Source organism: Dysidea avara, chromosome 10, assembly GCF_963678975.1.
Source record: "Dysidea avara chromosome 10, odDysAvar1.4, whole genome shotgun sequence".
Taxonomy (NCBI): domain Eukaryota; kingdom Metazoa; phylum Porifera; class Demospongiae; order Dictyoceratida; family Dysideidae; genus Dysidea; species Dysidea avara.
The window spans coordinates 7,467,043-7,481,801 of NC_089281.1; the positions used below are offsets into that span (position 1 = coordinate 7,467,043).

A 14,759-nucleotide genomic window follows, 5' to 3' on the forward strand; every position below is an offset into this window, starting at 1 on the left:
ATCACACATGAAATTACATCAAAAATCTTACGTATTTCAATCAAATACACCCCTAATAGAGCGTACATTTATTTATTTTTTTAAAAAAATACATGCATTACATTCACATTCGTTTTCTTTTGGGATCTATATTGTTTCCAGCATTGTTAGTTCTTTTCATGCCCACAGAAGGTTCAGTCTTAACTACTGAAGGGTCTGCTATTGTTCTACCATCAACTGGCTTTCCACCATCCTGTAAAAACAGAACAATGTAATATGCTATCTTAAAATCCGTCAACTTTTTTTGCTCACCTTGCCAGCAACTGCACGTACTGGAAATTGCTTAACCAACTCTGACAATAAAACTTCTACCCTTCTACCCTGAGCTTCACTACATTCTTCATTGTTCTTTGGAGGCCTTTTATCCTTTTCTTTCTCAGCTGTTATATACATATTGCTGGATATTGCTGACCATAAAATATAATTTACCTTTGGGGAACTCCCAATAGTATCCCTTGCCAGGATTATAACGTGAATAAGATATGGCTGTAGGGTAAGTCACATATAGTTGATATGTAGTTTATACATTGCTGTGTTGTCTATACCTTCATCAAATGCTAAGGTAAGCAGATGCAGAGTAGAAAGCTATGAAAAGGAATTATAGCACATGCACAAGTATATCCATAATACGCACGCATGCATGTATGTACGCACATACACATGTATACACACACACACACACACACACACACAAAGCACATAAAAGTAAAGCAAGCATCTGGCAGCCATGCAAAACACAACGGTAGGATGCCTATGCACCACTGAGGCACTTTGAGTCTGTGCAGACAAATCCTTCTGGGGCAGGACTAATAACCAGTGTTCAAGAGGACTGTTTGATTATCACAGATACAGTAAAGGCTGTGGAACCTGAAGTTCCATAATGACCCCAACACTACTGAACAAGACAAGGCATTTGTGTAGCTTTTATCCAGCTATTAAATGGTCTCCATTTAACAGCTCTGGGTAGACTGGAGTATCAAGGAAACAACAGCAACTCGGCATACTGAAACATCAAACATGGAACTTTGTGATTATCAGGTCAGTGCTCTAACCACTTTGATCAGGCTGTCTTACGCACACATGCACACACACACACACACACACCATTCTAGAATTGATAACAGCTTGCAGGTCAGGACACTGATACACCACACCTCCTAATATGTAATAGTCCGCCAATGGAGTCACTAAATACAAAACACAAACTACATTAACAAACAATGACGTCTTTTGTACTTACCTTTGTCTTTAGACTGACGGTACGCCTTACGAATAACATAGAGTATGGGATCCTGAACATGTAACAACATGTATTCTACTCCAGTCATCTTCCTGTTAGAAAGACAATAAAAATGATTAGGTAGCCGAAGCCATTCTCTGAGATAAACCCCACTACTTAAATAAAAGCCAACATATACTGGAACAATAAGAAGTGTTGATTGGATTACACAGCAATTACGTAGTACATACACCTATTATGTAAAGAAACTAAATAAGGTAGTTGATAAAAAAGGGAAAACCAAAACGTCAAAAGATTTTTTCTATCAGTATTCAACTTGCAAGTTTTGGCTTCACCAAGTTTTGGTTTCCCTGTGCACAATTTCACCTGCTCAGTAGATTTCTTTTAAAGGAAAACAGTTCATACTGTATCGCTAAAGGGACAATCTTTTATGACATATGACAGAAACTGTTGTTGAAATGAGAAAACTTAATTCCTCAAATATTCTAGCAGTACAGTAGACAGATTCCACCCAGCTGGTGCCATTCTTACCTTTGATGTGGTGTGATAGAAATTCACTACTAATGATGAATATGTTTATAAATGAAAAATACAAGCTAGTAGGAATCATTGCAATATTATATTATCACATCAGGTGATCTCTTGTTTAAACACTTTACAGTAATGATCCCTACTAGTTTAATTTGTCCTTACACTTGTTTACAACACTACAACAGATGATGAAAACTAAACAAGTAAGTTAGGTAGTCTTGCGTAGCCAGACCGCCTTTTTCTTTTGTGTGGGTGTGGGGAAAAAAAGAGTCTGGTACACCTACATTAAGAATCCTGTGTAACATTCCAATGAAGTCAGGGTGAATGTTGATTGGTGCTGATTGGCGAAGCCCTAAGCTTCTTAGACCTGTTAAAAGCATCACATGTGCCCTTCAGTTGCAATGGACTTTATCCACAATGACATCACGAGCACAAGATGGCTGCGTTATTTGGGGTACGAATGTACAAGCGCCTATGGAGAAATTGTTTTGATCTATCATATTTCAGCCAGGCAAGGAGATATCGAGCTCTATGCAACAGGTACAGTTACAAGACAATACAATAAACAATTTGTATTGCATTCCAGAAAATTTTCGAGATAACATTTGTATGCTTATAGTTTTGTTACTTTATACCCATACCTGTTGGCTACTGGTCGGTATCTTGCTTCACTAGCGAAATATGATCCATCAAAACAATTTCTCCATAGGCGCCTGTACATTAGTACCCCAAATAACACGGCCATCTTGACGTCATTGTGGATAAAGTCCATACAAGAGAATGGTACACAGCGATCAGGTTGCACTTTTTAACAGGTATAGGGCTTCACCAATCAGCACCAGACCACAGTGGAACTTTACACAGAATTCTTAATGTAGGTGTACCATTCCTGACGCCCACACAAAAGAAAAAAATGCGGTCTGGCTACGCGAGACTATAAGTTAGGCTATAGGTCATGTAGATAAAACATACTACATGACAAGTAGTGGTGAAACATGAGATTCAGTACAGAACTTAGATAGGCCTGGGTGGTATTGGAATTTTAGTGTCTGGTATGTTGTGTAGAAAAAATATTGCAATTCAAAGATGACTGTTATATTAGAGTATTTTGATAACTTTAGCAGCAGGCATTTGCTTCTTGTCACCAGCAGCATCACATATTAAAATTTTGTTTAATTATTGGTGAAAACCGTCACAATATCAATATCATGATATTAACACGTAGACAGCATTTTCTATTAGTGGTATTATAAACTTTATTATTCATCAACTAAAAATTAGTTAATAAATAAATACTGTTATCTTATATACAGTACCTCAACAAGTGTAAATACAACCTTGAGGGGATTTGACCTAGTCCCTTAAATTCTCCCATTTATTTTATTTATTATCACAAGGGAAGGATCAGTACAAAAGGCAAGTGTGCACAACAAATACAAATCACTACTACTCAATACAACATCACACAAAAACAACAACACACAATACAAAACAAGTTAACAGCAAGATAATAAAATTACACTTGCATGGTAGAAAGATCGCGTTCAATTCAAAGTAGAGTATCATCTAGCATTGATTGTAGAAGATGGCGGTGTGAGAGTAAGATAATGGCTACATGTAGGCATAGTATTATGCTTGAAACAGAATATGGAACCAGTAGGATGAATGACCTGAAGAGCACAAACTGACAAATAGTCCTGTCTGGCACACAAGGAAGGTAACTTCTGATGACACACATCATGGAAAACAGACCAAGAATGGTCCTAGTGACTACCACAAGCTCACTTGCAACATGTCTCTGAACAAGTTCACATCTTTCACAGTATGTGGAGACCAAACCACACAGGCATACTTCAAATTAACAACTAACAATAACATCAAAACATTCAAAAACCTGGTGGCCCGTGAAGAAACAACCTGACACTTATCTAGATCACTCAATTTGTCATTTATACACATCCCCAGGTATTTAACGATGTTGATCCACTGGTCTGGAAGGTAATTATTAAAGTAAGTAAAGTAATTGGCTTCCTCTTGTTGGCAATGGATAAAGACTCACACTTCTGGGGATTCAAATTGAGCTTCCATCATCACGTTGGGGTGTGAATCAGATGCAAAATATATATCATATCCCTGGAAATTTTTGTGGTATGTAATTTTCACAGTTTTCGCAGTTAGTAAGACTACCGTGAAATTTTATTACGTGAAAATTCACAAAATTTCAACTCACCATACTGAAAGTAGTGTGCTCCTGTTGTTTGTAGGCATTTTTTGACTCCCATGTGCTTACAAACATTATCACTCATTCCCAATTTTAAAGTGGGCATGGCTCATGAAAGAAGCTGTCCTACTGCAAGGCTAAACTATGCCTCGCACAGAGATTGCCGTTACTATGCTACTTGGTTCTTATGTACTTTACACTCGAAGAAAAAAAATCTATCTAGACCCTACGTAGCTGTGTAGTAGAGAACAGAAATTTTCTGATCGATCAGTGAAAACGGGAAACCCTGGGCTAAGACGCATCAGTGAAATTTAAAAATCCTGATGAAGTACATAACCGTGAAATATACATACTGCAAAAATTTCCGGGTATAAGGAGAACATGCAAAGCTATTGTTGGACCACTATTACTTGGGGTAGGTGCATAAGCAAGGGGTAGTCACTACCAATAGTTCATCTGCGACTTGAGATCACAATCAAAATAAGTGATCAAGGGTTAAATTTGTACTGAATCAGTGATCAAGAAGCCCTAGGAAGTAGCAACCAAGCCAGCTCAACACAAAACAATAATTTGCAAAAATACATGTAAATTGTCAAGCAATCGAGGCCCTTTCTCAGACAAAATCAACCAATGAAGGTACATTTTCATTGATAAAAAATCTTGATCCCAATCGTAGATGGTTCTACAGGGCTATTGGTAGTGACTACTCTTTGATCAAATGATTGTGGACTATAATAAAGTTGTATTACATGAGGATTGGTGACAACTGTCTCAAGATTTGGCTAAGTTGAGAGGTCAGCACCAGAGGGGACAGGACAGGACCATGTGCACTATAGGACCACGTCCACTACAGAGCGCTAACAAAAATATTTATTTTAAATGTAGTCATACTACCTGTTGAAATTAATAGATCGTACAAAAAACGATTGTATTGTAATCATTGACGACCACTGTCACTGTTGATGTGAAAGCCGTCACCGCCACACATCATCATCATCAGTCTAATCAAGAGTTCATAATATAGTAGTGGGAGAAACTCTTGGTCTAATTACTCCATAACGGCAGCATTTTTTCAATCGTGAATCACAACATTGCACACAACAAACTAAGATACGTATTAATCCCCTTCCTCTAATTTTTGTACAGGGTATATTCAGCTCACGTGAAATATTTTCAGTTCTTGCGCAATGTTATTTCGTATTCAAGTGGGCTTGTCCTACCCCCCTGGGTCAGCACACACACACACACACACACACACACACACACACACACACACACACACACACACACACACACACACACACACACACACACACACACACACACACACACACACACACACACACACACACACACACACACACACACACACACACACACACACACACACACACACACACACACACTTACAGCAGGTGAGATGAATCAAGTCTTTGCATCTTAATGATTTCATTATTACAAGTGCGGTCATAAAAAGGGTTGCTCTTCTGGGAGAAATACTCCAACACGTTCTGCTGGTTGAGAACAGGGATCCATGCGCTGTTACTCCATGACAAACACAACTGACTTTCACTTGGCTCCATATATTACAAGATTTTGTTTACTATTCTATTTAATACCCAATAGTGAGCTATATTTAAAATAAAAAATGCTTCAAGTCTTGTGCGAGACTGAAGTCACGGGATTATCCGAAGTCACGCCCCTCCGCGGTTGCTAGAGATTCGCGCCCTTCTATAATCTATGATTCGAAGGACCAGGAAATTAGACTTGCAATTGAACTGGTGCTTTTTATATTTTTGTAGTGGTTTTATTCGTAGGTTGATTTTAGAACACGCGCAATATGGCTGCTAAGGAAGTAAAGAAGGCAACGCTGAACCTAAGTTGTCCAGTCTGTTACCAGGTATTCAAGAACCCCAAGTATCTTCCGTGTTATCATTCCTATTGTGAAGAGTGTCTGGAGAAGGTGGTCAAACAATCCAAGATCACGTGCCCAGAGTGCAGAATGGAAGCCATAGTTCCTGCAGGAGGAGTGAAGGAGTTGGCAAGTAATTTTCTCATCAATCGTCTCGTGGATGAACTGATTCTGAAGCATAAAGTGGAGGGTGAAGAAGAAGTGAAGTGTGATAATTGTGATGAAGATGATCCCGTGGTGACCTTCTGTCCTGACTGCGGCTTATTCTTCTGTCACGTTTGTAATGAGACCCACAAACGTGCCAAGGCCTCTCGTGGTCATGACATAGTTCCTTTAACTGAAATGAAATCCAAGCAAGACATTGTGATACAGCCTAAAGCTAAAACTCCAATGTGCAAGAAACATGATATAGAGTTGTTATTCTACTGTGAGACATGTGAGGAGCTGGTGTGTATGTATTGTACAGTGAAGGATCATGCTGGACATGAACATGACACTGTGAAGCTAATGGCTAACAAACACCGCAATGAATTGAAGGAATTGACTGCTCCAGTTGAAGAAATGATCACAGATCTTTCTCAAGCTCATGACAACATTGAAAAGATGAGGAAAATGATAATACAACGAGGTGAAGAAGTGGATAAGGAGATGGACCAACATTACGATGAACTGGTTAAAAGGTTGATGAAACAGAAAGAACAAGCTAAACAACAAGCACATGAAACAGTGTCCCAGAAAGATAAAGCAATGAGAAAACAACTACAAGAAGAAGTAGAGCACGCACAAGCAGAAGTGTTGAGTATGAAGGAACTGAAGGATGCTGTGGAGAAGAGCTCTGACCAAGAAGCATTGTCCGCAAAGAAGCAAGTAATTGATCGCATGCAACAACTAACCACCAAGTACAAGAAACTGAACACTCAACCTGTACAATCAGCCACAATGGAGTTTGTGTCTACCAAACAACCTCTTCCACAATTTGGTCAACTATTCACCCACATTGATCCAGCTGTGTCTGAAATAGTCAATCTGCCAAACCTTATTCCTTTTGGTAAGAAGGTAGAATTTACTATCATCACAAAATATCATAATGGCCATCACTGTTCCAGAGGTGGTAGTCAAGTTTCTGTACAGTTAGAGTCCAATAGTGGAGAAGTGACAGCTGTACAAGTCAGGGATAATAATGATGGCAGTTATGTGGCTTCATTTGCAACTCAAAATGTTGGAGAAGTGAAAGTCTCGGTTTCTGCTAATGGACAGCAAATCAAAGGAAGCCCCCACACTGTTAATGTCACTTCTCCACTTGATTACACTAAAGTGACCAAACCCAGTAAAATAGTGAACAATGGTGGTAGCATGGGTAAGCCTTGGGGCATTGCATGTGGTAAGAATGGTGTTTTGGCAGTAGCTGACAACACTAATCACTGTGTGTATGTGTTTGATGGTCAGGATAATCTGATTAAGAAGATTGGTAGCCATGGTAGTGGCATTGGTCAATTCAATGGCCCATGTGGGATTACATTTGACTGTAATGATCACTTGTATGTGGCTGATCGGCTTAACCACAGGGTACAGAAGTTTGATGTCAGTGGTAACTACATGTTCCAGTATGGTGGTGGTAAGGGATCTCAAGATGGTCAACTATATGGTCCACGTGGTGTGACAGTACATGATGGTAGGTTGTATGTTGCTGATCGTGAGAATTGTCGTATTTCAGTGTTCCAGATTGATGGTCCATTTTGTTGTATAATTGGGAAAGGAAGGTTAAATAGTCCTTATGATGTAGCAGTTAATGTGAACAATCAGTTGCTTGTTGCTGATTACTGTGTCCATTGTGTTCACACCTTTACACTAGATGGTCACTACATAACAAAGTTTGGTACACGAGGAAGTGGTGTGGGTCAGTTATTGAATCCAGTTGGTCTTCTTGTTGACTTGAATGGCTTCATCTTCATAGTAGAGTATAATAATCATCGTGTGTCAGTCTTCAACAAAGATGGCAAGTACATACATCACTTTGGGTCTACTGGAAGTAATGATGGTCAGTTTCAATCGTGTCGTGGAGTAGCCATCAGTCCTGATCACAAGATTTATGTTTCTGACCAGGATAACAAAAGAGTCCAAATCTTTTCAGTCAACTAATCATAATATTGGAGACATTTTCATACACACCAGTACATACAATAGTTATAATAGTGATCGTGTACAGAATTTCGTAGTTATGTTATATACACCATTGTATGGGTTTAGTGATAAAATGGTAAATAATCGAAACTACAGATACTCCGCATAAAGAGCTATGAACTGTTTGGAATGTTCAATTTATTATGAGTACTATCCATACAGTTAAAGAACTGTAGATGTACAGAATATTCATACAGCTAAAACAGGAACACAGTTCAAAATAAGCATAGCTCATAGCAATTACTTGTAGCTACCTGTGATCAATCTTTACAATACCGTACAACTTTCATAATTTGTTTCACAAGCTTCCATATTATCTCTTGTGCTCAACACCTTCCTACAACACATCAATGTCAATACACTACACACATAGACACAATATGTGTACCTTTCCCACACTTGCCTACATGGTACCAGCCACATAGACTGTACCCTGTCAGTGGCGGATCCAGGGGGGGGCACGTGCCCCCCCTCCCTTAAAAAAATGTATATAAGATCGAGATACTCTAATAGAGCAGTCAATCACCAATCACTCTAATAAAGCAGTCACAGTGTTCATGGGGAAGTGTAGCTTACTTAGGAAGCTATAAATAGGATTTTATTTTACATAACATACGTGATATAATATATTTGGTAAAGGATAACTAGCTATTATTGTTGTGACCTTTTTTTTTTTTTTTTTGCTCTTAAACTTTTTTTCAGCAAGGTGCCCCCCTCTTTCCAGACTCTGGATCCGCCCCTGCCTGTAGTCCACTATTAATACTAGCTCCATTGTGACACATGAGAACTATACACACATCAGCCTCTTCTTTGCAAGTGTGAGTAAAGTCTACAAGTCAATAATAAAGTGATTATGACATATTCATACATGTTATGTACACATGAAACAACTTCAGCTTTCATTAACATACTAAACAGGTTAGCTAGACACCCACTAATTATACTGGCATAGTTTTGAGAATAAGAACATTAAGCAAATAACTAGCATGTATGGGTAGGATAATTATGTCATTCTATTTCCACTACATTGGCAATATCTAGTCTTCAAGTGTAGAGTCCGAGGGGGTTGGACACGCTCCAAGTGCCACTAAAGCAAAGTACACAAAAATCATTTTATTGAGGAGGGTAATATGCCGATCTCAGTGTAATCTATCATTGTTTCATTTGTAGAACACGTACGTGACAAGTCGGGTGAACTTGTATACCATAACTTAATAATTCACCCAGAATTCAAGTGCTCTTTACAAAACAAAGTATGCTGTCTTGAAGCTTATGATGTGAAGCACGTTCTGAATATCTAATGAACCTCATCATTTTTCAGTTTTATATTGCGACTATTGAGGTTTTATATCGCAACTATTGAGGACCACATGAAATACCAAATAAAACAATGCAATTAAGAGTAACATATTTAGGTAGCTACCACTTAGAGCACATCCAACCTCCCCTAGTGTAGAGTGTATAAGGGACCAGTAGAATTAATCAAGTGGTTTAGAGTATACGTACTGTATTGTGTAGTTTAATTCAAACATGTAGTTGAGTGTGATGATTCCTTCTGTGTCATACAAAGTAGGGATAGTGAAGATTTGCACCTTCTCATGAAAACATACAGAGATCATCCTCACAAACCTTCAAGGAGCCTTGGTAGTGTTGGTTAGGCATAATCAAGCCCAAAACTGGCTTCAGTGTGACTCAAAACACTTCCAATAAGCTGCTACAAAAATATATTTAGTGGAATTTTCTTATGACCATTAACTAATTACTGCTTGATGCCTCAGCGTTACTCAATAATGGTGAAGACTGCGGTCTTAATTTTTTCACTGTTTCAGCTCAACAGGTGTCTTTTAACATACTGATTAGTATGGGGTGATGCATTTTGTCATACAACTACAGCCTCATCCATCTGGTGCCATTCTAACCTTTGATGTGGTGTGATAGAAGTTCACCACAAATGATAAATATGTTTATAAATGAAAAATTAGGAATTTTACAAGCTAGTAGGAATCATTGCAATATTGTTGTTAATTATATTATCACATCTACAGTAATGATCCCTACTAGCTTACTTGTCCTTACACTTGTTTACAACACTACAACAAATGCTGAAAACTAAACAAGTAAGTTAGGTTATAGGTCATGTTGTAGGTGTAGAAAACACATTACATGACAAGTAGTGGTGAAATATGAGACTCAGTACAGTACTTAGATAGGGCTGGGTGGTATTGGAATTTTAGTACCCAGTATGTTGTGTAGAAAAATATTGCAATATTACTATTTCAGAGATGACTGTTATATTAGAGTATTTTGATAACTTTAGCATCAGGCATTTGCCTCTTGTCACCAATAGCATCACAATATAATGGCCTATTATTGGTGAAAACCATCACAATATCAACATCATTATATTATTGTTTCACCAACACGTAGACGGTATTTTCTATAAGTGGTATTATAAACTTTATTCATCCAGAACAACTAATAATTAGCTAAATAAAAGGCAAGCACGTACACAGTACTGTCCAAATACAAAACACAACCAACACTACACAAAAACAACACGTACAATACAAAACAAGTTAACAGCAATAACAAAATAATTATAAACTACACTTGCATGGTAGAATCAAAGACGGCTTTCAATTCCTAATATGTTGATTTGTACTTTGTTCCAAATGACACAAACATGTACAAAGTAGAGTATCGATTGTAGAAGATGGCGGTATAAGAGGTAATGGCTACGTGTAAGAATAGTATTATGTTTGGAAAAGGAATATGGAACCAGTAGGATGAATGACCTGAAGAGCACACAAACTGATAAATAGTCCTGCCTAGCACACAAGGAAGGTAACTTCTGATGACACACATCATGGGAAACAGACCAAGAATGGTACTAGTGACTACCACAAGCTCACCTGCAGCATGTCTCTGAACAAGTTCACATCTTTCACAGTACGTGGAGACCAAACCACACAAGCATACTCCAAATGAACAACTAACAGCAGCTTTGTATGCTCTATATATTTGGTGTCTGAATCACCACAACATGGTACGCTGCAAAACATTGAAAACCCTGGTGGCCAGTGAATAAACAAACTGACACTTAGTAAACCACCAGCTCATTTATACACATCCCCAGGTATTTTACAACGTTAGTCTACTGGACTGGAAAGTAATTATTAAAGTAAGTAAAGTAATTGGCTTCCTCTTGTTGTAAGACTAAAACTTCTGGGAATTTAAATTAAGCTTCTATCATTAAGACAATGATATCAGCACAGAAAGATCACCTTCATCATATAAGCTATGTGCATAAGCAAAGGGTAGTCACTACCAATAGTTCATCTGCAATTGGGATCAAAATCAAAAGTAATCAATGGTTAAATTTGGACTGAATCAAGAAGTACTAGAAAGTGGCAATCAAGCCAGCTCAAAACAAAACGATAGTTTACAAAATATGTGTAAACTGTCAGTCTTTTCTCAGATGAAATCAAGCAATCAAGGTACATTTCCATCAACAAAAATTCAAAGATGGTTCTACAGGGCTATTGGTAGTGACTACTCTTTGATCAAATGATTGTGGATATTTGTATTACATGGGGATTGGTGACAGGTAAGTTTGGCTTTGGTTCACAGTTGAGAGGTCAGCACACACACACGCACGCACGCACGAAGTTACAGCACAGCAGGTGAGATGAATCAAGTCTTTGCATCGTTGCAAGTACGGTCATAAAAAGGGTTGCTCTTCTGGGAGAAGCACTCCAACACGTTCTGCTGGTTGAGAACAGGGATCCATGCGCTATTACTCCATGACAAACACAACTGACTTTCATTTGGCTCCATATATTATGAGAGTTTTGTATTTAATACCAATTAGTAAGCTGTATTTAGAATAAAAGTATTTCAAGTCTCGTGCGGGACTAAAGCCACGCCCATCCGCGGTTGCAAGATTCGGTGAAAGCGCAGCAGCGAAACAATTAGGAAAATAGGCTTGCAATTGAACTGGTGCTTTTTTTTTTTTTTGTAGTTTTTTCGTAGATTTTTTTTTTTCGTAGGTTGATTTTTGTACCCGAACTCGGGCAGTATGGCTGCTAAGGAAGTAAAGAAGGCAATGCTCAACCTAAGTTGTCCAGTCTGTTACCAGGTATTCAAGAACCCCAAGTATCTTCCGTGTTATCATTCCTATTGTGAAGAGTGTCTGGAGAAGATGGTAAAGCAATCCAAGATCACGTGCCCAGAGTGCAGAATGGAAACCATAGTTCCTGCAGGAGGAGTGAAGGAGTTAGCAAGTAATTTCCTCATCAATCGTCTCGTGGATGAACTGATTCTGAAGCATAAAGTGGTGGGTGAAGAAGAAGTGAGGTGTGATGATTGTGATGAAGATGATCCCGTGGTGACCTTCTGTCCTGACTGTGGCTTGTTCTTTTGTCACGTTTGTAATGAGACCCACAAACGTGCCAAGGCCACTCATGGTCATGACATAGTTCCTTTAACTGAAATGAAATCCAAGCAAGACATTGTGATACAGCCTAAAGCTAAAGTTCCGATGTGCAAGAAACATGATATAGAGTTGTTATTCTACTGTGAGACATGTGAGGAGCTGGTGTGTATGTATTGTACAGTGAAGGATCATGCTGGACATGAACATGACACTGTGAAGCTAATGGCTAGCAATCACCGCAATGAGTTGAAGGAATTGATTGCTCCAGTTGAAGAAATGATCACAAATCTTTCTCAAGCTCATGACAACATTGAAAAGATGAGGAAAATGATAATACAACGAGGTGAAGAAGTGGATAAGGAGATAGACCAACATTACAATGAACTGGTTAAAAGGTTGATGAAACAGAAAGAACAAACAAAACAACGAGCACATGACGCAGTGTCCAAGAAAGATAAAGCGATGATGAAACAACTACAAGAAGTAGAGCATGTACAAGCAGAAGTGTTGAGTATGAAGGAACTGAAGGATGCTATGAAGAAGAGCTCTGACCAAGAAGCATTGTCTGCAAAGAAGCAAGTAATTGATCACATGCAACAACTAACCACCGAGTACAAGAAACTGAACACTCAACCTGTACAATCAGCCACAATGGAGTTTGTGTCTACCAAACAACATCTTCCACAATTTGGTCAACTATTCACCCACATTGATCCAGCTGTGTCTGAAATGGTCAATCTGCCAAACCCTATTCCTTTTGGTAAGAAGGTAGAATTTACTATCATCACAAAATATCATAATGGCCATCACTGTTCCAGAGGAGGTAGTCAAGTTTCTGTACAGTTAGAGTCCAATAGTGGAGAAGTGACAGCTGTACAAGTCAGGGATAATAATGATGGCAGTTATGTGGCTTCATTTGCAACTCAAAATGTTGGAGAAGTGAAATTCTCAGTTTCTGCTAATGGACAGCAAATCAAGGGAAGCCCCTACACTGTTAATATAACAACATCACCTGATTACACTAAAGTGACCAAACCCAGTAAAATAGTGAACAATGGTGGTAGCATGGGTCAGCCTTGGGGTATTGCATGTGGTAAGAATGGTGTTTGGGCAGTAGCTGACTGGAGCAGACACTGTGTGTATGTGTTTGATGGTCAGGATAATCTGATTAAGAAAATCGGTAGCCATGGTAGTGGTAGTGGTCAATTCAGTAGACCATGTGGAGTAACATTTGACTGCAATGGTCACTTGTATGTGGCTGACTATGGTAACCACAGGGTACAGAAGTTTGATGTCAGTGGTAACTACATGTTCCAGTATGGTGGTGGTAAGGGATCTCAAGATGGTCAACTGAATGGTCCACGTGGTGTGACAGTACATGATGGTAGATTGTATGTTGCTGATCGTCATAATTTTCGTATTTCAGTGTTCCAAATTGATGGTCCATTTTGTTGTATTATTGGGAAAGGAAAAGTTCGTTGGCCTTATGATGTAGCAGTTAATGTGAACAATCAGTTGCTTGTTGCTGACATGGATGGTGATTGTGTTCACACCTTTACACTAGATGGTCGCTACATAACAAAGTTTGGTAAACAAGGAAGTGGTGTGGGTCAGTTATATAGTCCATGTGGTCTTGCTGTTGATTTGAATGGCTTCATCTTCACAGCAGAGAATGATAATCATCGTGTGTCAGTCTTCAACAAAGATGGCAACTACATACATCACTTTGGGTCTTATGGAAGAAATGATGGTCAGTTTCAATCTTGTACTAGAGTAGCCATCAGTCCTGATCACAAGATTTATGTTTCTGACTGTAATGGTAAAAGAGTCCAAATCTTTTCAGTCAACTAATCACAATATTGGAGACATTTTCATACACACCAGTACATACAATAGTTATAATATGATTATTAGTTTGTGTAGAGAATTTTGTAGTTATGTTATATACACTATTGTATGGGAATATATTTTTTGGGATTGAAAAATATTCAATACTCCATAGCTATAGCTGGAAATCTTCAAGGGACAAAACTTTCACAAATTTCACAATTGCAAGTAATGGTAGCTTCGTCAAAATATAATTGTGAAGTGCTTGAAGTTACACGTAACTATTATCTTTATTTATTGAAAAACGTTTTCTAGTACTTCAGTGAATTAAAAATGTATTTTACAGTTTCACAAAAGTTTCGTCGCTCCAGCT

General features: G+C 38.4%; 3 protein-coding genes and 1 long non-coding RNA gene across 5 annotated transcripts; 2 read left to right on the forward strand and 2 right to left on the reverse strand.

The window, feature by feature from the left end:
• Nucleotides 1-13: 13 nt before the first annotated feature.
• Nucleotides 14-5,686, reverse strand: LOC136236292 (mediator of RNA polymerase II transcription subunit 6-like). The gene is made up of 7 exons (XM_066026432.1): nt 5,442-5,686; nt 1,280-1,371; nt 1,144-1,226; nt 585-624; nt 469-525; nt 292-419; nt 14-232 (listed from the first exon to the last, which is right to left on the reverse strand). The coding sequence occupies exons 1-7, from the start codon at nt 5,612-5,614 to the stop codon at nt 104-106; spliced, it is 702 nt and encodes a 233-aa protein (XP_065882504.1). The 5' UTR covers nt 5,615-5,686; the 3' UTR covers nt 14-103.
• A 41-nt stretch (nt 5,687-5,727) lies between these two features.
• On the forward strand, nt 5,728-8,214 carry LOC136236289 (tripartite motif-containing protein 2-like). The gene is made up of 2 exons (XM_066026429.1): nt 5,728-5,812; nt 5,860-8,214. The coding sequence occupies exon 2, from the start codon at nt 5,872-5,874 to the stop codon at nt 8,080-8,082; it is 2,211 nt and encodes a 736-aa protein (XP_065882501.1). The 5' UTR covers nt 5,728-5,812; nt 5,860-5,871; the 3' UTR covers nt 8,083-8,214.
• Nucleotides 8,073-11,787, reverse strand: LOC136236295 (uncharacterized). 2 transcript variants are annotated; one of them, XR_010692066.1, is made up of 4 exons: nt 9,631-11,787; nt 8,513-8,953; nt 8,379-8,461; nt 8,073-8,321 (listed from the first exon to the last, which is right to left on the reverse strand). It is a non-coding gene; the product is annotated as an uncharacterized lncRNA (long non-coding RNA). The 2 variants fall into 2 exon arrangements; XR_010692065.1 differs by having other exon boundaries at nt 8,073-8,461.
• Nucleotides 11,788-12,088: 301 nt separating this feature from the next.
• LOC136236291 (tripartite motif-containing protein 2-like) lies at nt 12,089-14,579 on the forward strand. Its single transcript, XM_066026431.1, has one exon. It carries the CDS (start codon nt 12,203-12,205, stop codon nt 14,408-14,410), a length of 2,208 nt encoding a protein of 735 aa, XP_065882503.1. The 5' UTR covers nt 12,089-12,202; the 3' UTR covers nt 14,411-14,579.
• Nucleotides 14,580-14,759: the final 180 nt, after the last annotated feature.

What these genes read in the sequence shown, in the direction of transcription:
- LOC136236291 (XM_066026431.1), top strand. Translation starts at nt 12,203, where the DNA reads ATGGCTGCTAAGGAAGTAAAGAAGGCAATGCTCAACCTAAGTTGTCCA.
- LOC136236292 (XM_066026432.1), bottom strand. Translation starts at nt 5,614, where the DNA reads ATGGAGCCAAGTGAAAGTCAGTTGTGTTTGTCATGGAGTAACAGCGCA. An exon ending in CCGTCAGTCTAAAGACAAAG is followed by an intron (nt 1,227 to 1,279) that starts GTAAGTACAAAA and finishes TTTTGTATTTAG; the next exon opens with TGACTCCATTGGCGGACTAT. An exon ending in CTATTGGGAGTTCCCCAAAG is followed by an intron (nt 420 to 468) that starts GTAAATTATATT and finishes TGTATATAACAG; the next exon opens with CTGAGAAAGAAAAGGATAAA.
- LOC136236289 (XM_066026429.1), top strand. Translation starts at nt 5,872, where the DNA reads ATGGCTGCTAAGGAAGTAAAGAAGGCAACGCTGAACCTAAGTTGTCCA.